This window comes from Mustela nigripes, chromosome 4 (genome assembly GCF_022355385.1).
Source record: "Mustela nigripes isolate SB6536 chromosome 4, MUSNIG.SB6536, whole genome shotgun sequence".
Taxonomy (NCBI): Eukaryota; Metazoa; Chordata; class Mammalia; order Carnivora; family Mustelidae; genus Mustela; species Mustela nigripes.
The window spans coordinates 17,602,902-17,630,524 of NC_081560.1; the positions used below are offsets into that span (position 1 = coordinate 17,602,902).

Here is a 27,623-nt window from a genome sequence, read left to right on the forward strand (position 1 = left end):
ACGTGCTTGGCGCCGGCGCCCGGCCCCGCCCCGCGCGGCGAGACCCCGCCTCTCCGCCTCCTGCCTGCCGCGGCCGCTCACGGCGCTCGCGCAGCGATGGCGGAGGCTGTGGAGCGCACTGACGAGCTGGTCCGGGAGTATCTGCTCTTCCGCGGCTTTACGCACACGCTGCGGCAGCTGGACGCCGAGATCAAGGCGGACAAGGAGAAAGGGTTCCGGGTGAGGGGCCGGCGGGTGCGGCGCGGGCAGAGGCGGCCCCGAGGGAGACCGGAGCGGGCTCCCCCCCAAGCACTGCCCTCCGGGGCGGGAGCCGCGCTGTCAGCGCGCCCGGGGGGGACCGTCGACATCAGCGCGTCTGGCCCTCCCTTGACACATGAGGAGCTGCGGTCCTCAGAGGGGACGTGACTTGCCTGAAGTTGCCCAGCGAGTCAGGAGCATCGCTGAGGCTGGAGCCCAGGTGCCCTGACTCCTGGTCCGGGTGTCTGTCCTCCACGCCAGCCTCCAAGCAGGTGCTGGCCAACTGGCCAGGATGAAGATAAGGGTTTTAGGAGATAAGGTTGGGTAGATAGTTAAGTTTGGGCAACAGAAATATTAAAAAGTTAGCTTCTGATGGCATTGGGAGCTCAGGGTCTGCAGCCCAAAATGTTAGCTGGGCATCTTTTGGTGTTTGTTTACAATGGCATCGTCGGGGACTTACCGGCAGTTTTGGCTCCGCAGTTGAGGAAGACCTTGTACATTTTCGAACGTTATATTTCCCCTGCTCAGACATGATCTTCTGTTTAGAGGTTCTTGGAATGTGTATGTGTGTGATTCGTGTGCTTGCTGAGTCCATCTGGTGTTGACAGGAGAACTGAGAGAGAGGCAACACTGTGTCCTCCGGTGTGATATCTCACATGGAGGTGACTTCTTTGGTTGGCGGTCTGAGCAGCTACCGGGATTTGGGTCAGTCAGTGCATCGCTCCCAGAGTCTAGGACTCCTGGAATGGTGGAGCTGGGAGAGGGATGATGGAGGTTGTCTCTCTGGTTTTTTGTTTTTGTTTTTGTTTTTCAAATCTTAGGCCACTGAGACCAAAGAGTTGAAGGAACATTTTCAAGTTGGTTGCATAAGCCAGACATACTGATCCAAGACCTAGACTCAGGTCTCCTGCTTTGTGCTTTTACGCTTGACATTTCCATGCTGGCTACAGGGTCAAACCACATTTCTAACGTCAGAAAATAACTCAAAAGCTATTATATTAGAATGTTTTGTACGTTTTATAGATGGATAATTAAAAAACAAACAAAAAACTTCTAACATCAGAAGCCACAGCAAGAGGAAAAAGCTGTATTCTTTCTGTGAAGTGATGGGAAACTCCCTCTTGTCCTTCACCACGTTCTCCATCTCCTCTTTCTCCACCAGGTGGACAAGATCGTGGACCAGCTGCAGCAGTTAATGCAGGTGTATGACTTGGCTGCGCTTCGGGATTACTGGAGTTACCTGGAACGGCGACTCTTCAGTCGCTTGGAGGATATATATAGACCCACCATCAACAAGCTGAAAACCAGCCTGTTCCGCTTTTATCTTGTCTACACCATCCAGGTGCTTGTTCATTCCGGGATTCCTTGGAGAAAGTTCTTTGACCCTGAAATAGATTTCCTTTTTAATTTCTAGGGCGGACTCTGTTCCTGTGGGGAAGAGGGGAACAGTTATAGTGCGAATTATTTTTGACTGTTTTCCTACTTTTTTTCCCTTCTCATCTGTAGATCAGCTGACTTGTCTTCCTCATTCCTATTTCCTCTCTTGTTTTAAGCACATAAGCCTGGGTGGCGTTTCAAAGAATATAAGTAACTGGGTTAAAGTTTGAGTAATAAAAATTATAGCTGACCCCGAGGGATAAGTCACTTGGATTGTTTGAAAAGCAACTAGGAATCAATTTTTAGGATGGCATTTATCTTCAGGGCTTCAATTTAAACCAGCTTCTTAGAAATTACAAGGAACTTGAGAAAAGTAATATCCTATATGGCATTTGTAGATTATATTTGGCCACTTATCTGGTAGGCTGCTATCTAGAGGCTCTCGTTTGTGCAGTAATGACTTATCTTAATTCTGGACTTCTGTCTCCTACCCCTTTCTGCTGCCTCCTCTTTGTCTCGGCAGACAAACAGAAATGACAAAGCTCAAGAGTTCTTTGCAAAGCAGGCCACAGAGCTCCAGAACCAGGCCGAGTGGAAGGATTGGTTTGTCCTGCCCTTCCTGCCATCCCCAGACACCAACCCCACCTTTGCTACCTACTTCTCTCGACAGTGGGCCGATACCTTCATTGTGTCCCTGCACAACTTCCTGAGCGTCCTGTTTCAGTGCATGCATATCCTCCCAGCTGCCTGGGCCTGTGGGCCTGGTCTGTCGAGACAGCGTGATCAGTGGCCGCTGCTCTCAATACAGTGCCCCAGCATCATTGTCATGTATTATGTGAGGGGGCTGGATAGACTGTGGTTATTTTTGTCAGCAGGCCAGGAAATCATGAATCTTCATTGTGACGCTGCTGAAGCAGTAGCTGACATGCACGAGTGGGGACAGTAGTAGCAATGAGGTCCAAGTGCCTGGCCCTGCTGGGAGCCCTCAGATAGGGCTGAGCTGGTGCAGCTCCTGCTCTTTGCAACTGGCCAGCCTGGAGAATACCCTGTCCATGCACGCCCTGTGCCCCTCAGGGTGTTACTTGCCTTGTTGAGATTAGGTAGGAGGTCAGAATACTTCTTGGGCTAGAACTTCCTTCCTGTGTTCACGTTTGGGTCACTCTCTGACAGCTACCTCCGTGTTTCTCAACTTGCCAGAAAACAGAGAGGCTCTCAGAATATGTGTATGGATAGTTAAGAGAGGGAGAATGTAAATAAATTGTAGCCCACCAGGTTTACCATTTTGTTGTGGAAAGCCTGCATTCTTGAGGCCCAGGATATCCCCCAGTGCTCATGCCTTTAGGCTGAAATTCTAGAGGAGGAAAAGGGAATCTGGCTTAGAGGTTGCTGCCTGGTGAGTCATTGATAAATTGGGTGTTTATGGGCTCACCCAGAGGTGACCGTTTCGGCCTCTGGGAGGGACAGCTGGTGGAGGTAAGAAGGGTGCCCCTTCCTTTTGTGCTGTGGGTCTGAGTGTGAATTCCACTCTTGCCAGGTATAAAAGCCCCTCCTCCTCCTTGTCCCCTATTGCTTTTTATCCTGAGGGCTTTCATGCTAGACTAGCAGGGGCTCAACCCAGCAGTGGTTATGACATGACCATATGGGCCCTCTATGGAAATTGGAAATGTCATTGAAGGTCTTTTCAGTGCAAGACAGTGCCCTGCAAACTAGGTCACACACATTTGAGCCACAGTTCACTTCCCCAGGACCGAGACCCTTAGCCTGCTTTGTGCTCCCCTTGACTGAAGCTGTTTAAGGTGGTGGGAAGGATGGACACCCTGACTTAGAATGGTATTCATAGCATGGCACGAGGCTGTCCAGTCTGCAGAAAGCATTCTCCTCAGTCTACACCTTTACTAGGAAGAGGTACAGTCTGGGGGGCGGGCCAAGCCAAGTGGCCGAGGCTTCTGCCCAGATGGTAGACCAGCTGGCCCCTGGGATCGCTTCTCACTGTCTGCCCTGACCCTGCTATGGCCTGCACTGGCTGGGAGGCCCACTGATTGTGAGCTCTTTGCTGCTGGTGTTTAGGGAGAAAACACTCAGATTTACATTTATGTCCTCTTTGTGGGCTGACCAGCCAGATTGGCGTGAGTGTCTGTGAATCTCTGGAGAAAGGCCAGACCCGGTGTCAAGGGAGAAACTCCATACAGCTGTGGAGAGCCTGCAGGACCAAGTCTGTTCTCTGCTCCCTATAGCCCGTGTTCAAGGGTTTTGCTGCTGTGTGAAAAGTTTGGGAAGGGCTTTTAATCATCGCAGGCAGGCTTTTTCTTTAACTTTGGGCACCAGTTCCCGTAATCCTGAACTTCGATGCAGAATGCCAGAGGACCAACCAGGTTCAAGAAGAAAATGAAGTTCTTCGCCAGAAGGTTTGTTCTAAACATGCTTGCTTCTTGGGAAGAACTTCTGCTTTTCGTATGTGAAATTAGGTAGTGGTGGTGGAGGGCTGATTAAAAATAGGAAAGCACGAATCTCAGATGTAAGTGAGTCACCAGAGAGGCAGTGTTGGAGATTTGGGGGCTGTAATAGTCTCTGGAAACAGAGGTCAGGTTCATATTATAAGTCCCGTGTAAAGCACGAATGACAGCAGTGGTAATGAACTTTGAGAGGAGGAAGACTATGTGCTTTCCTGTGTCTCTTTTGTACCCCTAGTCCTGTATGTCCACGTCTGTGTTGTTTACAACGCACGTATGATGTCATTGTTCTGCTCAGCTCCAGGAGCCTCTAGTTGGAGCTGAGGGGCCCACATTTGCCTTTACATTTTGTCGGAGGAGCACTTCTCTGTTGTTGAAATTAAGGCAACTGTAGGTCATATTTCCGGAAAAAGGAAGATTATAAGCTGTTTGCCTTTTAGATGCATCTGTGTATATAATTTTTTTCAGGCATAAGGTCAAAAATGCTGAACTTTGTTTAAAAAAAAAAAAATTATCCGTGAGACTTCCAGAGCCTGATTTTGTAGATTTTCCAAAGAGCAAAACAGGCCTGGGTGGAGCTGTTTTTCTCCATGAATTCAGGAAGAAGCAAGTCAGATGACAAAAAGAAAGTGGGATTTGTGTGTCTGACAGTTGTCGGTGTCTCACTTCAGTGTAGTCAAGGAACAGCTGCCCCCAGCCTGGTATCTCACTAGGTGGTGAGCAGAGGGTGAGGCCGGGGCCTCCGGAGCCGACGAGGCTGGATGTTGGACGGCTGGGTGTTGGAGGAGGCTGGGTGTTGGACGTGCTGTGTCTGCTGCTCCTCAGTGGAGGGAAGATGGGGTGAGGTCACCATCTAACTCGCCCGCACCCCCACTCAGCTTTTCGCCCTCCAAGCCGAAATCCACCGCCTGAAGAAAGAGGAGCTGCAGCCAGAGGAGGAAGAGGTCTTGGTCCAGCACAAATTGCCTCCTTATGTCTCCAACATGGACCGCCTGGGGGACTCAGAACTGTGAGTGTGTGCCTGCTTGGGTGGGAGGGGCAGGTGGGCGGTCCTCTCCTCTAACCTGTCCCCTGTCGCCTCACCCTGACCCTCCCCTCCATTCCTGGTGACTGGGAATTGCTGGAGAGCCTCCTTGGCCCTCACTGTTTCCAGATGAGCTATCTAAGTAAACTCCCCCCCGCTTTTAAAGTCCTCTAGCCTCTGAACCTGCTCCGAGGGAGGGGCCTGCACACCCAGATGTGCACATCTGGGTAAATAAACACAGACGCTGTCCTAAAGCCTCAGGAAGTGTGTGTGTGTGTGTGTGTGTGTGTGTGTGTGTGTGTGTTGAAAGTAGTGCCTTGCGGATGAAAAGATTGACACCCAACAGGTTGGATGCAGTGTGTGGTGAAAGCGTGCTCCCACCCGAGGCTTTGGAGAGGTAGGCAGGTGGGTGGCTAGCAGCTAACTTAGAACACAGCCAATTAGAGCAGAGGCCCAGCTGATGAGAACAATGGTAGCAGCTGAAGACACCAGGCTCACAGTGGTCCCACAGCTAACGACCCGTGAATCAGGATGCAAAGCCAGGCAGGTGGATTCCGGACCTACACACGGCCAGGTGCTGTACTGGGGGAAACTGCGCTGGTGTCTGAGCTAGCCTGGTGCAGTGGAACCCCAGGACAAGCCGAAAACAGCACATAAAAATTTGTACCTAGGGGCGCCTGGGTGGCTCAGTTGTTAAGCGTCTGCCCGCCGCTCAGGTCATGATCTCAGGGTCCTGGGATTGAGCCCCACATTGGGCTCCCTGCTCCATGGAAAACCTATTCTCCCTCTCCCCTCCCCCTGCTTGTGTTCCCTCTCTCGCTGGGTCTCTTTGCTAAATAAATAAAATCTTTAAAAAAAAAAAATTGTACTTACACTCAGTAAAAAGAAACAGGTGCAGTTAATTTTAGGACATATTTTATTTAGCCCAGTATGTCCACGATATCGTTTCAGTGTGGGTTGAACAGAAACGAAGGACCCGTGAGCTATTTTGCAGCGCTTTCCTGCTGAGGCTTGAATCCCGAGGAGTGTCGTGCTCCTCCAGCACAGGACCCGTGGGACTGACTGCGTGCCAGGGGCTCAGTGGCACGAGTGACCAGGTGGCTATTGGAGCGCATGGCTCTCAACTGTACCTGGGCCCTCAGAGTGCGGCGGGCATCCCCGTGGTGCCAGAGAAGCTGCAGGCTCCCCTGGGTACAGGAGGCAGTCCCAGGGATAATGCCACCTGAAAGCCGGGCCACACCCCAGGGCCGTCCAGAGCCCAGAAGGCCTGTGCTTTGGGTCCTCTTGGGTCCCCCTCCAGCCCTGTGACCTTGTGTGTCTGTTGGTCCAGGGCCATGGTATGCAGCCAGAGGAACACTTCCCTGTCGCAGTCGCCTCGAGTGGGTTTCCTGTCCTCGCTGCTGCCTCAGAGTAAGAAGAGCCCCTCAAGGTTGTCGCCTGCCCAGGGTCCCTCTCAGACTCCGACCTCAGCCAGGAAAGAGCCTCTCAGCGGTCAGGTGAGTGCAAGGCCTGTGTTTCAAACTGCCAAGAGGCCTCTGGCTTCTGAGACTGTATTTTCCGACTTTGTTTGTTCTGTTCTTAGGACTGATTTGTCTGGTATGCTGGTGAGATCCTAACTTCACATCTCACTCCCTTTTTTCCTTCCTCCCCGCCTCCTTCACACATGCAGGCAGCGCTGCAGGGTCAGGGCACAGATAAGAGCAGAGTGGAGGCGCTGAGGCAGTGAGGAGGAAATCACCTCACACAGCCTCTGCCCGCCTGCCCGCCCCCCTTCCTCTCTTCCGGCCGCAGCTGCAGGTGGTGTGGGCACAGTGAGATGGGAGGCTGGTGGGTGCTGCCGACCAAGGGTCGGGCCAGGTCTCAGACCCACGGCTAATCTGGAGGGACCTCTCCCCCAGCCCCCTGCCCTCTACACCGCCCGCACTCCCATGCCAAGCCTGAAAGCTGCGGCGCCGCAGGGGAGCGGCAGGCTGGCTGTGAGCAGTGCGCTTTGAATCTCTTCCCTTTCCCTCCTAAGCTCCTCTGAACTCAGGAGCACTTGTGACTGGGGTGTGGTGGCTTGAGGGTGAATTCAGGCAATTCTGGAATTTTGAATTTTGGGTGATCTAAAGCAGTGTGTCGAAAAGGAATAAGTTAGAGTTACTTCCGAGTCAGTCAGTGCGTTGTTTTTATAAGCTGGGATTTACTGATTCCGCAAAGGCCTCTGGCTATTTTTCACTTTGATAGACACTGGCAAGGGAATTTCTTTTATGCTAGTTCATGTCCAAAACAGCCCCCGGGTCCCACTGAGGACTCTTCCTGGCAGAGTGGGTCAGAATTCATGGCTTTCAGCAGTGCCTTCCAGAGTGAAAGTTTAACGGACCCACAGTCATGCTTCCTTGCTTGGCCGAGGATCCTTGCTCTTTTAATGTATTTTATTCGTTACAGATAAAGGCAGTCATCATAATTGCTGTCTTCCTCTCCCGCCACCCTTGGCTCGGGAACCGTTAGAAGTGACGCAGCAGTTTGGGGCTGCTCCCTGCAGCCGGGAAGCGGGGCGTCTGCCCCAGGGCTGGCAGGGCTATTTTGCTGCTGAAGTGCAGATGCTGAGCAGGACACTGGGGAGGGAAGAGTGTGGGCTTCAGAGGCAGGTGATGTCCTTTCAACTGCGGTCCCTTGTTGAGCGTCCTTGCTCAGATGGCTAAAAGTCACCCTGATTTGCTTGGGACGATACAGACACGTCTTGCCTGGGGGAGACTTCATGGAACTGACAGACTATGCGTGCCCAGTACACTGTAGCAGCGGGTGGTCTTAGCAAGGGCACTGGCCTTCCTGGGTCCCCGCCTCAGCTCGGAGACCCTAGGTCCAGCCACGCTAAAGGATTCTCACCTGGCATTCAGGAGGCCTGCAGCCATCAGAGAGGCATCCTGGTGATGCCCAGGGCTGGTTTTCTGAATTCCAGTTCTGTGGAATGTGGCTGAGTAAGTTTTGCCATTTGCTCTGGAGATCCCTGTCATAGTTCAATATTTTCTAAGTGTAATAGATCATGGATGGGGTGCTCAGGCTCTTGAAAAATGCATGAAATTGTGAAATTCAATTTCATTGACTTAAAATGAAAGAAAACCCGAGGATGGGTTCTTTGGGGTTAACTCCGCGGCCTTGTTCTTTATGTGTTCAGGAGCTAAGTGTCACATGATGAGATGGGAATGGGATTGGAACTTGTTGTGTAGCTCATGTTCAAGGGGTGAGGGTAAGAATGTCGTTCACAGCAAGCAGTCCCTGCCTCTAAATATATTCCAACAGAACTTGGGTCACAGTGAGGTATGTTAACAGAGTGGAGGTAGCTCTCTGTCCATTTCATGGAAAGGGAAATGGGACAATAGATGTCTGCCATATGAAAAATTGGGTCACTTGCAATTTTATTAATTTGTAGGACTCCACATTGATGTTTCAATTCTGAAAATAACTAGTATATTTGAGGTTCAGGAAATTCAGAACTTTATAGTTGGAGGAAGCTTAAAGATCATTTTGCCCCCTCACTTCTATTTTGTAGAGGAGCACATCCTTTGATTGCCTCCTGTGATGTGGAGCTCACTACTTGCTAGTGTGAGGATATTTTCCTGTTAGAAAGCTGTTTGTAGAAACCGCTATAGTTTTCACTTGCTGATCTTAGCTTTGCCCATCGAGCTACATAAAGGAAGACTTTTTGTTAGGACGCTTCCTATCTTTCCATGCTGAGTACTCTCGGTTCATTCTTCCCTCTCCCCTCCACTGGTTTCCCTTATGGTGTGATTTCTACACCACTCACCATCCTGCTCTCCCTCCTCTGGGGTACCTTCTAATTTTTTAATTCTTCTGTCACAGTTAACCCACCAAATTTGAGTGTATAATTTGAGATGCTCTCTTACCAATACCAAATGCAGTTAGTTGTATGATTACTTCTTGTGATTTTAATAATACATTGGTTTTAACTTTTTAATGGCATTGGCTTTATAATGAGTTACCTTGCTTTGTTAGTGCCTATGAAGCACACTCTTTTTTTTCACTTCTGACACAACAGAGCTCTCTTTCTTTATTATTAATGAAGAAACAAAAGAAAAACATAGGCTGTGTTATTACATTAACAATAAATAAAATAATCAGGCTTTCCTGTTTTAAATATTATTTATATATAACATTGTACATTTCAGTCAGGTCAGCATTTTGCCCACTTGTGATGGGTCGTCACAACTGTTGGTCATTGCTCCTGAAACGTTTATGCTATTATACGTGCCACAATATATGGCTGGCACACTCTGGGTTTTATAGGACTCTGGAGGCAAGACTTAAGAAACAAATGGAAGTGACTCGAAACCACAGCTCCCAAGCTCCTTTGGGATCTCTGTTAGGATAGTGCCTGAGGGCACCTGCGCTGCCGGTGACCCAGCCTGAGCTTGCACTCCGTCCTTCCCGCCAGCCTTATGATGCCGCGCCTTTCACTCCCACTCAGGAAGCTATAGGGCTGCCGGTTATTATAGAGATAACCTTTAATTGGCTGCAATGTAAGGAAAGCAAACTGCATTTTTAACTCCTATCAAAGTACTTCGTAGTGGGGCTGCTTCCATGGATTTTAACAGGGCGGAGGAAGAGGGAGCCCTCTTCCATGACTTCTGTTCTATAATTTTAAGTGTGACAAGGCCCTGTCTTCAGGCGAGACCAGATTGCTGGAACGTGTTTCCTGCCCCATCTGGATCACTGCCTGGTAAACTCTATTCAGGCCACTGAAAATTAATTTTTCTCTCTCTCTAGGAAGAAAGGCAAAGTGAATGATAAAACACAGGTTAAAATATTTGTCCTGAACTGTAGGAGACAGGTAGATACAGTAGAGTATGACAATGTAATTTGGACATTTGGAATGTTATGTGAATCTAGTAGTTACGACTTTTATGAGGTTTGCTTTCAAAACTCTGACTTAACAGTATTACCACAGTAAACATTTATTTGAGTACAGTTGTAGCTAGACACAAGTTTACCTTAACCTACTTACTCATAGTGTTCCGTGGAGAGCTGCTTTCATCAGCATTATCGTTTTTTGTTCTTTTCACCTTTCTTGAGTAAATAATGAGATGAGGCTGAGGGAGAAGCTCTCTCTAAGCAGAATCTCATAGGCCACATGGAGGGCCCTGGTTATCTGGACATAAACTACCCTCGCATTATCAAGGCAGTTTTTCAGCTCATTTTGGTGCCTTTTGTTAACACCTGTTCGAATTTTCATTTTGGGGGGTGGTCCAGCCCTTACCCAAGGACTTACTAGAAACTTCCTTGCCATCTTGACTTGAAGAGAAGCTCTGCCTTTGTCCTTCTTCATGTTGTATTTCCTGTCCTGGCTGGGGAAGTGCAACGAGTGACTTGTGTGTCAGCTAGAGGGATTTCAAGTCCGTCCCATACCCCTCTCTTCCATCAGTACGGGCCCATTGAGGGCCTTAGCACTGAAAAGGGAAGAGACGCCATCTCGCAGGTGTACCAGGTGGGCAGGGGAAGGAGCGCGTGCCACCGAGTGCCTGTCTGCCCTCTGTAGCATTCCCCACGCTCAGGGCCCAGGCTGGATTCCCCTGCGGTCCACGTACTTCCAGGGCATGAATGTAATATTGTAGGGATCCTTTTCCCTTTTCTTCTCCAGTGTCCAGTGTCAAGATCTCCTGCTCAGGCTGATAAATCTATCACAACTGCATTGTAGTTGGTCCAGGCTTTTTGAGACTTCCTCACTTGCCTGGGTCCCATTATTTTGGAAAGTGGCTGCCCACCCGGGAAAGTGGTCTTCCTTCTCTTGCCCACTGTGCTCCTAGCTGGCTGTGGAGTTGCCGGAGCCAAATTTAATCCGAAAACATAGCCTCTACTACTGTTGGGTTGTTTGTTTGTTTGTTCGTCTTTTCTATTAGAATATGAGAGTTTTTAGAGATGTATCGTGGAATTATTCTTTTTTTTTTTTTGAGTCCTCTTTTTCTCTTGGTAAAGTTTTGTCATTTTATCTTTTAAAAAGCTGGCCATTAATTTTATTGCTCATTTATATTGTCCTTTTACTCTCTATTTCATTAATCTTTATTCTGATCTTTATAACTTTGGGCTTCACTTGTTTTTCTTGTTTCTTGAGGAAGTTGTTCATTTGAAATCTTTCCCTTTTCTTGATGGAGGCATGTACTGGTATGAATTTCCCTCTTCGAACTGCACTTGCTGCATCTTACCAGATTTGGTGTGCTGTGTTTACGTTTTCATTGGTCTCAGGGTATGTTTTGGTTTCTCTTTCTGATTTCTGCTCTGATCCATTGGTTGTTCAGAAACATGTTGTTTGATCTCCACATACTTGTGAATTTTTAGATTTTCTTCTTATGATTGAGTTGTAGTTTGATATGATTGTGATGCCTGATATGTTTCCAGTCTTTTCAAGTTTATTAAGCCTTGTTTGGTGGCCTAACATGTGATCTATCCTGGAAATGTTCCGTGTGCTTGCGAAGAATGTATATTCTGCTGCTTTTGGGTGGAATGTTTTGTGTCGTTTTTAGGTTCTTCTAGTGTAAAAAGTAGTTCAAGCACAGTGTTTCCTTATTGACTTTCTGTCTGGATGGTCTCTCCATCGTTCAAAGTAGGGTATTGGAGTCCCTATTAGTGCATTGCTGCCTGTTTCTCCTTGGTATTTGCTGGGTGTGTTTAGGCACTCCTGTGTCAGGTGCTGGGTGTGTTTAGACACTCCTGTGTCATATCCTCTTACTTCTTACATAATGACCTTCTTTGTTTCTTATCATAGTCTTTGGCTTAAAGTCTATTACGTCTGATACACATATAGCTAAGCCTGGGGAAGTCTTCGGTCTGATTTTCCCTCCTCTCTAGAGATATGGGGAGGAATCAGTGGATTCCTAAAATGAGGGCCAGCACTAGTTTCAAGACCTCCTTGTATATCTTGACCAACTGTTACTTCTGGGTATGTTAGAGAAGTCTTCTTGGACTTTCTAAAACTGTGGAACCTCTTCAGTGTTCCATGAACCATGGGTTATTTCTCAGAAATGGCCGGAAGTACTGTGAGAAGGGCCTTGTCTTTGTTATTTAGTTCTGGGAACATGACATTTTTTCTTTTGTGTTCATCGTCACTTTCTTCTCTGCGCTCTTTTCATGCTGTTGCTTTCATCAGGTTTCTTGGGACATGGGGTTTGCTGTCAGATTTGGGTGGGAATTCCACCTCCGTCCAGCTCTCCCTGTGTGACCAGTAACCTAACCCAAGCCTGACTTCCTCCTGTTAAAATAACGTCCTCCTCTTTAAGGGAACATTTGTAAAGTTCTTAGCATGGTGCCTTGTATATGGTCAGCATTCAATGAATAATCTATTTTGGTGCATTATTGTTGTGGGGTTTTGTTTGTTTGTTTGTTTGTTTTTAGTTTATTTCTTTTATCTTGACTTTTAGTTTGTATCTTTTATCTTGAACCCACTTCTCCTAAAATAAGCCAGAATATAGAGCATCAAATACTTTCCCTAGAAGAAACCTCTGTTACAAGCATAAGTGGATACCCCTGAGATCACCTCAGTCAGAAAAACAGAAATAACCAGGGGCGCCTGGGTGGCTCAGTGGGTTAAGCCACTGCCTTCGGCTCAGGTCATGATCTCAGGGTCCTGCATCGAGCTCTCTGCTCGGCAGGGAGCCTGCTTCCTCCTCTCTCTCTCTCTGCCTACATGTGATCTCTCTCTGTCAAATAAATAAATAAAATCTTAAAAAAAAAAAAAGAAAAAAAAGAAAAACAGAAATAACCAGTACCGTGAAGTCAGCTACAGTTAGGCTCCATGTGAACTCATAGTCCTTTAAAATTTCCTTTTCAACTCTTCCCATGACTCCAGGGTCCCAAGGAATCTGTGCTAATCATGTTAAGTTGTGTAATATTAACATAAAAACTAGAAAGTAGAATGGGTGGAAAGCAACAAGCACACTTCGGTTGAGTTCTCTTGACTTAGGTCTTGTGTGCAAGTGACTTGCCGAGAGGTTGGTCTCAAACCTGAGTGGCAGTTGGCATCCAGATCCTTTGGCTGAGAGTTGTAAAATGAGGAGGGAGGGGACCACCACAGTTTGTGGGAATAAGGTTGGAAACAGCCCAGCCAGATACTCTGGAAGGATGAGGTGACATCTTTTAAAAAGGCTCTAGGGGCTCCTGGGTGGCTCAGTCACTTGAGCGTCAGACTCTTGATTTTGGCTCAGGTTGTGATATCAGGGTCGTGGGATCAAGCCCCAAGTCGGGCTCTGTGCTCATAGGGAGTCTCCTTGGGATTCTTTCTCTCCCTCTGCCCCTCTCCCTATACTCACTCTCTCTCATAAATGCATCTTTAGGGGCCCCTGGCTGGCTCAGCTGGTTAAGTGACGGCCTTCAGCTCAGGTCATGATCCCAGGTTCCTGGGATCAGTCCCGCGTTGGGCTCCCTGCTCAGTGGGAAGCCTGCTTTTCCCTCTGCCACTCCCCTGCTTGTGTTCTCTCTCTCATTGTATCTCTCTGTGAAATAAAAAAAAAAAAAAAAAAAAAAAAAAAAAAAAAACTTAAAAAAAAAAGAATAAATAAATACATCTTTTAAAAAAATTAAAAATAAAAAGTCTCTAGATTAAGAATCTCTCCATGGAAGTGGGTGGGGGTTATTGAATTCATCTGCTGTAACTTGCTCACCTTTATCACTCCTGCCATGAAACGGGGCCTTTCCCACCTTGCTCAGAGGTCCTTGAATTTCCAGTAATTTCTGTTAAGAATTTCTGGTTGCCTAGTAATCATTTCCAAATACCTCAGTATTTGTTAACATCAGCTGGCTTAGTCATATACTTGGCCCAAATAAGAGAGGATAATGTGTTCCTCTGTGGCTCTGGAGAGGTGACTATATGTTGCATAATTATTTTTTTGTATTGCCTAAACACTGAGTTGCCTGTAGCCATTTTGGACACTTAGCGAGGGGCCTGACCCCTCTCGTAGTCATTGCTCAGTAGGCACAGGTCTCCTGCCCTCTTAGCTAGAGTTAATTGTTCTGGTTAGATGAAGGAGGTGGTGGGTGGGTGGGTGGGTGTGTGTGTGCGTGCGCGCGCGCACAGGTGAAGGGTGGCAGGCTGAGGAGTGCTGCTGCCCTACCTCTTAGATCAGAGGAGGGGAGACCAAAAAGGAGGGGTCCAGTCTGCTCATGTTCCACTCTGGACTTTGCCCCGAGGCCGAGAGGCCCAGGAGCTGTGGGGTAGAGAAGCTGCCCCCTCCCTTGGCTTCTGCCTCTGCCCCTCCCCGGCTGAGGGGTCATGGCCTGGACTCCAGCAGGAAGCCGCCCTTCACCGCCCAGTGTCTCGCTGTCTAGACCGCCAAGGGAAAGGATGCGGCGTGCGGGCCCAAAGACGGGAAGAGCCTCTTTGGCGGGCTGGCGTCCGGGGAGTCCAGCTGGTCACAGCACCGGCAGCGGCGCCTGCAGGATCACGGCAAGGAGAGGAAGGAGCTCTTCTCTATGACTTTGCAGGTATGGCTGGGTCTTGGCGGGGCTGCCCTTGGGGGCCGTGGCTCTCGGTGGAGGGGTGCAGGGCCTGCAGGTACCCCTCCCACTTTCCGTGTAATGCTGTTTGTGGGTCACAGGTTCTCTGAGGCTTGGCCAGAGAGACCTGCTTCCCTTGCCTTCACCCAGAATCACCCAGCCTTGCTTTGTCACAGGGTGCCTTCCTCCTGCGTCCCCTGCTGGAGATGCTGCCCTGACGTGCGGTGTTGTGCTGAAGCCAGGCACTCGTGCTCGTGGTGCTGAGCCTGGGGACTCCCCTCTCCCCTAAAAATGGGATGGGAGTCTACCCTTCCTGGCAGTAAAGCTGCTTCTCTCTCTGTCACCTGCTCCGGATTGAAGTGAAACACCAAGGGATTTGCCAGTGATGTCACCTGCCTGACCACTTATCCTCTGTCTGGGGCTCCTGGCTGATGTCAGAAGCGCTGCTGCCGCTCCCCAGCCCTGTGTGTGCCAGCGGTGTAGACCCTCGTGGCTCTGACCTCAGATGGTCCTGTTCTGACCCCGTCCGGTTAGAGACATGAGCTCAGCTTCTCCCAGAAGGCGCCTTTCTGAGCTTGAGGTCTCTCTCCCTCTCTAACATTTTTGCTGTAGAGCTGTGCTTCTGTGATGCGAGGAGCACTTTGAAGAGCCTCAAGGGCCTTGGGGGTTGCAGAGGCTGCCCTGGCCTGTGCCCCCTGGCCCGGGTTATGTCAGGGGGAATAGTAGTAGTCGTGGGGGTCAACCCCCAGCCAACACTGGGGAGGCAGAGAGGGTGTGTGGGGTGCCTGTGGGGGCCTGACCTTGTTCCGGCTCTGCGGCTGTCCTCGTGTCTGCATCCTTATGTCTGGCCAGTCGCCTCGGTTTCATGGGATGGTGGGGCGAGGCTTCGCATCCAGCTCTGGACCTTGGGCAGCATATTTAACCTTCTGCTTTCAGTCTTAATTTCCACAGTTATCAGATGGGCTTGATAATAGAATCCCAGATGGTTTGGGGCAGGATTAAATGATTGAATCAAATGTAGTTATACAGCGCCTGGCCCTTACTGGGTTCTCACTGATTTTTATTGTCAGCCTGTCCTGCATCATGTCAGCTGTGACAGGACGAGGGTGCCCGCGGCCCTGGACTCCCTTAGCAGGGCCTGTGAGAGGGGGAAGGTCTCTAGACAGGGGCCGCTAACAGGAATCTGCTTCTCCTGGGACAAGCTGGTGCTGCTCTTAGCGTCCAGAGCTCTTTCTTCTAGAGCCTGTGGCCCCTCAGAGCCTCCCCCAGCATGCTGTGGCCTGGCATCCTAGCTGTCCTGCAGCAGGTCCCCAGATGTGAAGGGCTGGGACCGGGCAGACCCCTCACAGCTGACTTGTCCCCATTTTTCTTATCATAGAGCGCAGAGAAGAAGGCCGAGGCTAGTGGCCCAGAGGCTGAGCCCTGCCCCGAGCCCCACGTGGAGGCACTGGAGACGCTGACGCGGGCTTCTGCAGCAGGTGCCGAGGGCGGAGGGGTCCGCCCTGAGCAGCCGTTCATTGTGCTGGGGCAGGAGGAGTACGGGGAGCACCACTCCTCCATCATGCACTGCAGGTGGGCTCGCGTCTGGGGGCCCGGGGGAGGCCCTGGCAGGGAAAGTGCTGGCGGGGCTGGCGGGGCTGGCTCCCTGGGAGGCCTGGCTTGTCAGGCTGTGCATGTGATGGTGTGGCGGCAAGGAGGTCTGTCCGGGGGGTGGTCCCTGATGGACCACGGTCATCCCTCCAGAGTCGGAGGAGGGCTGCGCAGCTGCTCTTGGCCTGGGTAGCCTCTCTGTCCTTTCTCACTATGGAACTCTGAGTTTTAGTTTTAGTTTTAGTTTTATCTGAACTCCCTGAGACTTCATTTTAATTTGCTTTATGTTGTTTTATATATATGATTTGTGTGTGTGTGTATACATATATATAATTTTCTATATGTTTTGTTGTTTTACTTTTCGGTAAACCTTCACCATGTACAAGTTTTTAGTCACACATGGTGAAAGCATGAGCTCTGTGAGGCCTTGTGGACTGTGGTTTGGGGAGAGTGAGGGGCTCCCTGCCGCAGGACTGTGGCTCTGGAGTCCCCCGGGGGGCGCAGCTGCCCGGGCACAGGGCACCTCGCCGCTGCTCTGTCTTCACTGCTTCCCCCAGGGCTCAGCACAGAGTAGGTTCTTGCTAAGTCGTTCTTGACCGGTGACTGAATGAATACTTCTAGAAAGAGTCCATGCCCATCCTTGGAGTGTAGGCAGTTTGGGGAGCAGTTGCGAAGTCAGCGGGGCCATGTTCTGGGCTCCAGCTGACGAGGACGGTGGGCTCAGGCAGGGAGGTAACAGCCTCCTTCTCTCCCGTCTTAGAGTGGACTGCTCGGGGAGGAGGGTCGCCAGCTTGGATGTAGACGGGGTCATCAAAGTGTGGTCCTTCAACCCCATCATGCAGACCAAAGCGTCCTCCATTTCCAAGTCGCCGCTGCTGTCTCTAGAATGGGCCACCAAGCGGGACAGGCTGGTGAGTGACGCCTGCCTTGTTGCGTCTAAGTGAGGAGCGCCCGAGGCCACCCCCTGGCGTCTGGCCCCACAGGCTCAGCTGAGGCAGCCAAACCACCCCTCCCTTCTCTGCTACTGGGGTTTGGGGGGACACGCATCCAGACTGTCCTGGCAGGGGGGTTTGGTGGCGAGTGCTTCTTCCTCTCGGCCCAGGGAGACACCAGCTTGCCTCCCGTTCTCCCCCATCAGCTCCCGTCATCTGTCCAGTTTCTGACAAGCCACCGCGAACGTTCTCAGCTTCTCAGCCGCCCCTCCCCCTGCTGAGACCCCGCCCCGTGGCAGGCTCCCGGGGTAACAGCTTAGGCTGGTGGGGGTAGTGTCCTGTTCAGGGTCCCCACAAGTGCTGTTAGTACAGTGTTCTTCCTTTTGGACTTTACTGTTTGGGAGAGGATTTGTAGTTTAGGAGGTAAAGTTGATTTATAGTGTTTTCTTTAACTGTGTTCCATTTCGAGGAGATCATACAAGGCAGCCCAAGGGGCAAACCTCATTGGCAATGTTTTGTTTTTGTTTTTGTTTTTTCAATAGTTTTTGACAACCTGCAGAATTTATCTTTATGATACTAGGATCTCAGAACTTACCCTTTACACGTATTAATCTGCCAGTGTTAATTTGAGCTCAGTATGTTGGTAATATTCCTGGGGGATATCCTCGAACCTGCTTCTGGCGCTTTCTTTTGGCAGTACCGGTTACTATCTTTGAAGCTTTTTACCCAGTAAATCACAAATGCCTGGAGACAAGGATATCCTTTTCTACTTTTTCTGGAGGCCGTAACAGGCCCAGAGCCAGAGCTGTCCCCAGAACATGTCACTGGGGCAGGGGCCAGTACCCAGGGAGGTGTGGCAGGTAGAGGAGGAGCAAGAAGAGAGGACGGGAACTGCTGGGATTGAAAACTGGCAGAAAGGGAGGGAAGGTCGGGGCTTCATTTAATCAACACATTTCCAGGTGTATCTGAGACGATACTTCTCTCCCAGTCCATAGATTTCTTTTGAAGTTTTGCTTCTGTTCAAGGTCACCTCTGATGGCTTCATGTCATTTTATTTTTTTAAGATTATATTTATTTATTTATTTGACAGAGAGAGAGAGAGTGAGAGCCCAAACACAAGCAGGGGGAGTGGGAGAGGGAGAAGCAGGCTTCCTGCTGAGCAGGGAGCCTGATGCAGGACTCGATCCCAGGACCCTGGGATCATGACTTGAGCTGAAGGCAGATGCTTAACAACTGAGCCACCCAGGTCCCCCTCTTCATGTAATTTTTGAATGAGGTCCGTGTTAGCCAGATTTCTCCCGAGTGTGTGGAGGTGGGTGGAGGCGGGGCCTCACCCTGTAGCTGCCCAGACCTGCACCTCACAGGAGCGGGCCTGGCCCCGCAGTGGTCCTCCCCGACCGGGCCTGAGCTGTCCTTTGCATCCCCCGCCCCTTCTGCTTCTAGCTCTTGCTGGGCAGTGGTGTGGGGACGGTGCGTCTTTATGACACAGAAGCTAAGAAGAATCTCTGTGAGATCAACATCAATGACGATATGCCCAGGTGAGTGGGAGGCCGCGGCCCACACCCGCCGTGCTCTGCGGGGCTGGTTCTGCGCTGGGCCTTCTGCCCCATCCCTGTAGCAGGACCCGCCTCAGAGCTGAAGCCTGACTTCTCTGGGGGAGGCGCAATGCTGACCCGGCCCCACGTGTATTGCAGAATCCTGTCGCTTGCCTGCAGCCCCAACGGGGCCTCTTTCGTCTGTTCGGCCGCCGCTCCGAGCCTCGCTGCCCAGGGGGACTTCTCGGCTCCAGATATTGGCAGCAAGGGTACTAACCAGGTTCCCGGCAAGCTGCTGCTGTGGGACACGAAAACCATGAAGCAACAGGTGCCAGCCCTGCCCCTGGGGATCTCCTCGTGGGTCTGTGTGGGGTCGCGCTCCTGGGGTAGCCCTGTGTGTCAGCTTCCTGGTCTTTCTGATGAGCCTCGTCCTTTCTTTGCTTTGGTCTCCTCAGATTTCAATAGGTGAAGCAGGTTCAGAGTCGAAGGGTTGGAAAGTAGTCACACTGCAGCTAGGCCGGCTGCTGGCAATTGTAGTCATCCAGCATCAGGCCACAGACGTAGAAGTCCCACCCAGCCTATCAGAGGGCGCTTGTGGTTTATTAAGAATTTTTTAAATTTAATTTTGTTTATATTGAAAGGCTTTAAAAAAAAATTTTTTTTTTTCAGCAGTTCTGGTTCACATCCAAATTGGGAGGAGGGTCCAGAGATCTCCCATTGACCCCCTGCTCCCACCCCCTGCTTAGCAGAGCGGCACTCTCTTTATAACAGAGGCCCCCCATGCTCCCAGTCTGCCTTCGGGCCCAGTCTTCGTGTTGCACGCTGTCTAGGTCCCGACAAATGTATGAGGACCATTATGGTACCACACGGGCCATTTTCACTAAAAGCAGCCTGAAGGTCCTGTGTGCTCCTGTTCCTCCCCTCCGCCCCTCAGACCTTGGCACCCGCCCATCTCTCTAGTGTCTCCATAGTTTTGCTTTCTCCATCACATCGTGTAGTCAAGATCTCACTGTGTGGTTCCATTGGCTTCTTCACTTTGTCTTATGCAGTCAAACAGCTTGTTTTTTGGGAGACAAGTGGAGTCTCTGACTCCCTGTTAACGTAGTGATGCATAAAGGTGCCAACAGCAGCCGGAAGGAGTGGGGACTCATGCAAGTTCCTGGGAAGTGACAGCCGGGCGAAAGCTGCCTTAGGAGCCGAGGACTACCCACCCACCGTGGCAGGTGCTTGCCGCAGTGACCCTAAGCGCCCAGAGAGAGAGATGAGGTGTAAATGCACACATTTAGAAGGCTCTGATGTTTCTTACTGAAATTAGTTTCGGGGCGCAAATGTGGTGTGGCCCTTCCATTCGACAGCCGGATTCCCAAGGCCACTGGACGCCGGGAAGTGTCCCTGTCCTGTAGATGGGCCTTTTGTGCCTCCCTGTACCTGCCTGTAGAGATGGGGTGCATCCCCCTCTGGGGGTCTCCCCGGGGCACAGGAGTCAGGGCCACCCTGGAATTCTTGCCCACCGTGCCCCGCCACATCTGTCCTCCTGAGTTTCCTTGTCTCGGCAAATGTGCCGCACTGTGAAACTGCGCGCCCTTCTGGAGCCACTCTCCTCCCTCACCCTGCAGAGCCCGTGGGCAGACACCATCCGCTCCACCTGCAAACTGTTTCCGTTCTGCCCACTTCTCTGCGCTTCCAGGGACAAGCCCTAGACTGGGTCTCAAGTGCCCCTCGTAGGACGCCGCACGACCTCCTGCGGTGGGCCCTGACCTGCTGCAGGAACGACAGACCCTGGAGCCTGTTCCTCCAGACTTCTGGTCCACACCCCCGCAGGGCCCCTGCCATCAGCCCTCCCCACTGCCCCAGCCTCCAAGTGTGTTCTGCAGGCCCTCCCCGGGCACTGTCCCCTGCATGCTGTCCCCTCCCAGTCGTGGTGTTCTCCCTGCCCGGCCCAGCACACATCTGTCCTGCAGCCCCTCTCGCTGCTGGCCCTCGTACAGCTTAGTTAGACCCTTCATCTTTCTCTTTGCCTCGAAGCCACTTAGAGTAGTTTTATGTTTCCTTGTTATCTTTAAAGTTTTAATGAAATACTGAGTACATACAAAAGAATCTTGCAATCAGAGGTGTGCAGTATAGTGGGAAGAGAAGCCGTCACATGAGCATCTAGGTACGGTCACGGTTGGAAACTGGAAACTTCCCGCACTTTCCATGCTCTCATGTGCCCCTCTGAATCTTGGTCCTCTTTCCCTTTTCAGACAGAATTTGTCCTGAATATTGAGTTGTTATTCTTCTACAGTTTCAAATTTAGTTGTATTTTTTGTTTGTTTTTGTTTTTTTTAACTAGCTCCAGTTCTCTCTGGACCCCGAGCCCATTGCCATCAACTGCACAGCTTTCAATCACAACGGGAACCTGCTGGTCACGGGGGCAGCTGATGGTGTCATCCGGCTGTTTGGTAAGCAGCTGTGCTCGTGGCTGTCTGCTCCCCTCCTTTCGTGGCCCAGAGAGGAGAGTTGGATTTTTGCTAGCTGGACTAGAAGCTATTGCAGAAACTCACCCAATTCAGGATGCTCGAAATAGAGCTTAATTTTGGTCCAAGTCGGCTCTTTTCCAAACCTCTGTAATCAGCCCCCTTGCACATGGTCAGTGTCCGTGGGCCTGGGAGTGGTGGGGCTTAGCAGTCCTTGAGTGTGGCGCTGTGTGGTCCGAGTCCTGTGGCTGGAGTGAGATCCAGGAGGACACATGAGACAAATGGTGTGCCTTCTGCTGAGGGTGGCTGGTGCCTTCTCCTAGTGAGACCATTAGACCGGTGTGCAGTGGAGTTACCGTGCGCGCTGTTGGAGGAGCCCAGCTTCATGCAGGCCCACCCTGGAAGACTCTGGAGTCTGGGAGGGAATGAGGGACCGAGTCTGGATGAGCCCCCGGGCGCCCCGTGGGACCTTACAGAGGCCTCCTAGGAAGCATTTGTTTGTCTCCCTAGACTTGTGTGCCTCCCAGATGAGCTCAGGCTCTGGCCAAGGATCCTGAACCTCGTGTTTGACCCAGGGAGAAAAGCTTCAACTTCAGAATTGTTGAATCACTGCTTAATACACCGGAGGAGAGAATTAGTGCACTGAGAGAGTTTTTTGGCAGGGCTCAGCTCTGGGATGCCTGTAGGCTCCAGGAGACCCTCTGCCTCCAGAATAGATCCAGCCCTTGGGGAGGAGGGCCAAGGTGCCTGCCATGGGCGAATCCTCCCCGGGGCCCTGGCGGGGGTCTCAGCGGCATCTCATCCCCGCAGATATGCAGCAGCACGAGTGCGCCATGAGCTGGAAGGCCCACTGCGGGGAGGTCTACTCGGTGGAGTTCAGTTACGACGAGAACACCGTGTACAGCATCGGCGAGGACGGGAAGGTAGGCGGGAGCCGGATTTCCACCTGGAACGCTTCTTCCTTTGGCTTGAGATTCCAGAGGGCAGCAGAATAGCATGAAGGCTGAGATGAACCCTGCCCGGGCCCTTCACAGGCTCTCTGACCTCAGGGTCCCTCTCCGCCTCAGCAGGCCAGCCATACAAGGGGGCGGTCATTGTCACCAGTCTTGGGACCGTTGTGAGGTCTGAACAGGTGTAGTGGGGGTTGGTGATGAGGAAAAGGGAGAGCCCAGCCTCCCTCCAAGTTTTAGCGGAAGTGACTCCTCCCACTCTGGGTGGATGCGGGATTCAGATTAGGACCCGGGTTGAGCTGGCCAAGGTCATCAGAGGTCACAGCCGGGTGTATAGAGTTGCTTCCTAGAGGCCACGTGGTTAGGCCTGAGTGGAGTCAGAAAGCCCAGTAGAAAAAGATAAAAAGTGAAGATCAGTGCCCCCTTGTGTATTCTTTCTAGAAGGACACGTTCAGATCCAGGAAAGGGAGCTGGGCTGGGAGGCAGCAGGAGAGGAGAGAGGGAGACTTGGTTTTCGGGTATTCTACCTGTACCCTTGGATTTTGTACTGTGTACCTGTATTCCTCACTGAAAACTGTAAGTTCAAAGTAGATTCTGCATTTGGAAACTATGGGGAGGGATTTTTAAGGTAAAGCTTGACTTCTGTTTATGTGAGTAGGAGTCTCAGTGAAGAGGTGGTCACACAGCTTGTCCACGGTGTAGACTAAAGGATTATGTACACCACAAGCCATGAAGCTAGTTTATAACAGTTCTGCTCATGTTCAATTGATTACGCTGCTGAGGCGGTGGGAAGGTAGTTGGAATTATGCTCTCTTCTAAGTCGGAAAATCCCAGTTGGGTTCTAACCCTAGAAACAACAACAGTAATAATAGCGATCATGTGGTGCATCCCCCCAACCCCCCGTTTGAGAGATGGGAATCCATGCCCGGGCAGATGCCCACCCTTTCCCTCTCCTGGAGTCAGGCCAGAGAGAGTTCAGGTCTTCTGTGAAGTTGCGGGCTCTTTCTGAGATGTTGTTTTCTAAAAAAATATTTGAATTGTATTGGGAAAAGACAGACCTAAGGGTCACTGCACTGCCTCTCCTGGTGGCCTGTTGGTGCCCCCGCGTCTGGCCTGGGCCCCCGTGGCTGAGCGAGCCCTCAGCCTGTGCTTCCTGGTTGCAGTTCATCCAGTGGGACATCCACAGGAGTGGCCTGAAGGTGTCCGAGGACAGCCTCCCCGCCGACGCCACCGGCCCCTTTGTGCTGTCGGGTTACAGCGGCTACAAGCAGGTTCAAGTGCCCCGGGGCCGGCTCTTCGCTTTTGACTCGGAGGGAAATTACATGCTGACGTGTTCTGCCACAGGAGGCGTCATCTACAAGGTACCTGGTGGGGGCGGAGGGCCTGTCCGGGTGGGCAGAGAGGTTCCTCCCTGGAGGTGTGGGCCAGGGCCAAGCCGGCTGCATGTGCAGAAGCCTTGGTGCTGCAGGCCGGGCAGGGCAGGGGGGCTGATCCCCAGCTCGGGGGTGGAGACAGGACGGAGACGTTCGTCTTTTTCTCTGCTTGTCCATTTGCTGTCATTTGACGAGATTCTGGCCCTCCTCCGCTTTTGTTCCTTGGGCATAATATCTATTAGAGAAAATGTGAAGAAGCAGAAGCGTTGGGAAGTGTGTTGGTTTGAGGGGAACGTGCCGCACACGGACAAGTGCTTCCGTGGTCTGCTTCAGTGACTGATCTGGTATAGGCTTATTAGCTTCCTGGAGGTCCCCTGGTCACAGACATTACAGCTCGTGCCCAGGGCGGAAACCGGGGGGTGTGGCTCTTCACACCAGCATGGAAGTCATCCACGTGGAGTTTGTGCCTCAGTTTATGTGCTTGTTTCAGTTCTCATGACCGAGCTTCTCTATTCATGTACTTTTTTGTACAACTGTCTGCAATGATAAACCTCATCTATTTTACTAGTATTACCAGACAGACTAGTGATGGGGATTTGAGTTGTAGTCAAAGCATGTTTGTTTTTTATTTTCTTTAAAGATTTTATTTTTTTGTTGAAGAGTGTTCGTGCGCACATGCATGAGCCGTGGGGCGGGGGCAGAGAGAGAAGCAGACTCACTGCTGAATCAGACTCCTGCTCAATCCCAGGACCCTGGGATCATGACCTGAGCTGAAGTCAGCCGCTTCACTGACAGAGCCACCCAGGTGCTGGTCACTACACAGACCAGTTCTTAGCCTCCGTGGCAACTCTTTGCCTAATGGTAGTGTTTATACAGTGTGTAGGCATGGAGTCACAAGAATATTCTCTGCCTGGGGGCTCTCCGTGCCCCAGTTACCCTGGCTCATGGGTCGGTGGATGGCACGTGCCCTGGACGGCAGCTGCGTGCAGGTGTCGGGTGAAGCAGTGTGAGCGCGCACGGGAGGGTGTGATCCTGCTGTCGTGGGGTCACACTCAGGACCAGCAGCGACAGGGCAGGGTTCTGAGCAGAGGAAACTGGGCAGGGGCTGGGCCTTTGGGGGGAGACCCCTGCGGGGTGGGGGCTGGTCCGTGGATCTGAGGCCTTCAGAGGAGCAGGAGGTGGGGAGGCCAGTGAGTGAGTGAGGCCGGCCTTGGTGTCCCACGGGGATAGAGGCAAGTGAGAGCGCTGGAATGGGGGAGGGAGGCGTGCAGAGGTGGCGCGTCGGGAGCCGCCTCGGCTGTTGGTCCGGAGTGTGGCACCACGGGTGATCCAGGCTTGCCATCCCCGAGGTTCCCCTTTTCCACAGATGATGATGCATTAACGGCTCTTCCCTTCTTAAAATTAGCTCTGTAATTTCTTGTAATTGCTATTAGAAGATGCTATGAAAAGCTTTCTGTCTGCAAGTTTAATTGTATTTTATTATTTAAAAACTGAGTTTGTTAGCCTGTACTTTGCTCTGTGTATGATTTTTTGTGTGTGTTGTGTGTACATTTGTGTATTTTTAATCATGAGCCTCGTCACTTGTTATTTGTCCCACTCAGCCTTTGTCATCTGTTGCAGTCAGCCTTTGTCATTTGTCCGAAGGGCCTCCTCCTCTTCTGTCCTCTTGCAGCTGGCTGGGGATGAGAAGGTTCTAGAATTCCATTTAAGCCAGGGTGGCTTCTGTGGACTGACGATTTGCTGTCAGATTTGCTCTGTAACCATTTAAGGGCTTGGAAGATTTCCCTCTGTCTAATTTTTGAAATGCCAGTTATGGGGTCTAATTTCTTAAGGAATATAATGAACTTTTTACAATCTTTAAACGATCTATGATTTTTTTTAAGATGTTTTCTCCATGAGGGCCCAGACTGCTGTTTCCTGCTCATGGGTGTTTTCTTTTGCTGGACTGATCGTTATTAACTGTGCTCCTGGCTTCCCCTTCCTTGTTCCCTTCTGACTCTCATCACTGTGGACTGAGTCCCGGGAGGCTGGTGCTGCTGGGCGAGGGAGAGCCCTGCTCACACATCCTCAGGGCGGCCGGCGTAGCACTGTGCTGGCTGCTGTCGGAGAGGACCCACAGCCTGCCCTCCAGCAGCTTGCCTTCCAGGGGGAAGCAGATGGGAAACAGCAGGGCATGTGTGATCGCACGCTGGAGCGCAGTAAGCCCAGTAAGCGCAGATTTGGGTGTGGTTTGGGGAGGGTGCAGAAGGCACCTGCCCACAGTGAGTTCAAGGTGGCAGAGAGAACATTCCCTTGTCTTTTTGAGCAGATTTTCCACCTAAGACAAAGGAATGACTATAGTCGGGACAGTGAAGGCATTTCCTGGCACAAGAAATTAAACCGAGGTCTTCTGGGAGGGAAAGATGGGTATGCGTGCCCGGGCACTTCCTCATGTTGGGGCGGCAGCCCCCAGACTTGAGGCAGTTTGGTGGATAAAGTGGCTGTGTGTGTGAACAGTGCCTGCTGACGCCTCTTCTCTCCTGTCTTGCAGCTGGGTGGGGATGAGAAGGTTCTGGAGAGCTGCTTGAGCCTGGGCGGCCACCGAGCCCCTGTGGTCACCGTGGACTGGAGCACGGCCATGGACTGTGGGACGTGCCTCACTGCGTCCATGGATGGCAAGATCAAGCTGACCACCCTGCTGGCTCATAAACTCTGACGGGACCACCCCCACCCCCGAGGGACGCCCACGGAGGCAGTGTTTTCCTGTTATCCTGGGGGAGTGGAGTGACGGGACCCGAAGGCAGAGCACTCTGCTTCCTGCTCCTGGCCTGTGTGGAGACTCCTCAGGGAAAGACAGTCCAGGGAACTCTGGCTCTTTCCAGCAGCAGAGACCGGACAGGAGCCACACTGAGTCATGGCACAAGTGCCCCCAGAGACCAGCGTGCTGGGCTGCGCAAGGGGCATGCTTCAGGCGGCAGGGACGAAAGTTCAGAAAGCAGGAGATGCAGCATGATGGCTGCTCTCTTGGCCTAGGAGGGAGTGACAGTATTTTGTATATATTTGCTCATTTTTCCTTTTTTTTTTTTTTTTTTTTAAAAAAGAATATTCTTGTGGTCACCTGGTATCTCTTTCTGGAACGCGGACATGCAGCAGAGCGTCTCCTTTCACCCTTTGCCCTTGGAGAGGCAGATGTTCCGACAGGAAGCTGGTCAGCTTCGAGCTGAGGCCCTGCGTGCCAGGTGTTGCCAGCTGTGGGGCTGAGCCGTGTGGAGGTTTGCTTGTTGCTTTGCCTTAGAGCTAGGTGTCCTGTCTCCCACCGCCGGGCTAGGTAAGGTTTGTGCTCTTCCTCTTTCTTTGGGCTGCAGTCAGGGAGTCATAGTGTTCTTTTCTTCTGTGCATTGGTGGAGTTTCTCGAGATGAGGTTAGGGTCTGAGGCCTCTGACTCCAGCTGCCCCGTCCACCTGGGTGGGTGTCCCTGTCCCTCTGCCACTGCGGCTCTGCTTCTTCTGTCTCCTTCACATCTTTGAGGTGGACCGGAGCCAGCCGCCAGCGCCCTCTGCTGGTGGACAGTGAGAGGGCGGGAGCCAGTGGGCCAAGCTTGCTTTTCCAGGGAGGCGGGCAAGGGGTGGGTCTCCTGCTCCAAGGGCTGACGGAGTGGCCTTGGTGCCCAGATGCTCCGAAGCGCCATTGTAGGGCCTCTTTGGGCTCCACCCCAGTTCTGGTGGTGCAGGCATAGGGGGGTACTCCAGTTACCTACCTCTGGAAAATCATGAAGTTGGTACGAAGGCCTTGGCTCCCATTCTGTTGGTATTTGCGGTGAGAGTAGGGGTTTATGTGGCTCAATTATGGGAGAACAACAGAGACTGATAAGTAGTTACTTACACATTTTTACCGATTTCTACCTTGGTAACCCTCTCTTCAGATGAAGAAAACCAAGACTTGTCCATTTACAATTGTCCCCGTCTTCTGCACTGAAACAGCAAATAATCTTCCCCACAGATTCTGTAGGACATTTAAGAAGCTGTCATGTGTTTCATTTGAGTGAGAGAATTCACTGTTTAACCTCGAAGTTTTGTTTCAGTTTCTCTTTATTACCCATTCTCTTCTCAATATGGTCTCCACAGCTACCGGAATGTCTTTAAGGATTGCAATGAAACAAAGAACTCTTGAAAAGCTTTGTCTTCTCTCTTTTCCTTTATGTTCTGGGCTGGACATCCACCTCCCTTTTGTTTTGGCT

General features: G+C 51.3%; 1 protein-coding gene across 2 annotated transcripts; it reads left to right on the forward strand.

Moving 5' to 3' along the window:
• The first annotated feature begins 41 nt into the window (after positions 1-41).
• Positions 42-27,563, forward strand: WDR91 (WD repeat domain 91). 2 transcript variants are annotated; one of them, XM_059396356.1, is made up of 15 exons: positions 42-219; positions 1,400-1,579; positions 2,138-2,344; positions 3,936-4,019; positions 4,943-5,073; positions 6,419-6,584; positions 14,404-14,559; positions 15,950-16,143; positions 16,922-17,072; positions 18,537-18,631; positions 18,788-18,956; positions 20,961-21,069; positions 21,895-22,007; positions 23,198-23,395; positions 25,938-27,563. In XM_059396356.1, the coding sequence occupies exons 1-15, from the start codon at positions 97-99 to the stop codon at positions 26,100-26,102; spliced, it is 2,241 nt and encodes a 746-aa protein (XP_059252339.1). In that variant the 5' UTR covers positions 42-96; the 3' UTR covers positions 26,103-27,563. The 2 variants fall into 2 exon arrangements, with proteins under 2 accessions (XP_059252339.1, XP_059252341.1); XM_059396358.1 differs by lacking the exons at positions 42-219; positions 1,400-1,579; positions 2,138-2,344; positions 3,936-4,019; positions 4,943-5,073 and adding an exon at positions 6,047-6,185.
• The last annotated feature ends 60 nt before the right edge of the window (positions 27,564-27,623 follow it).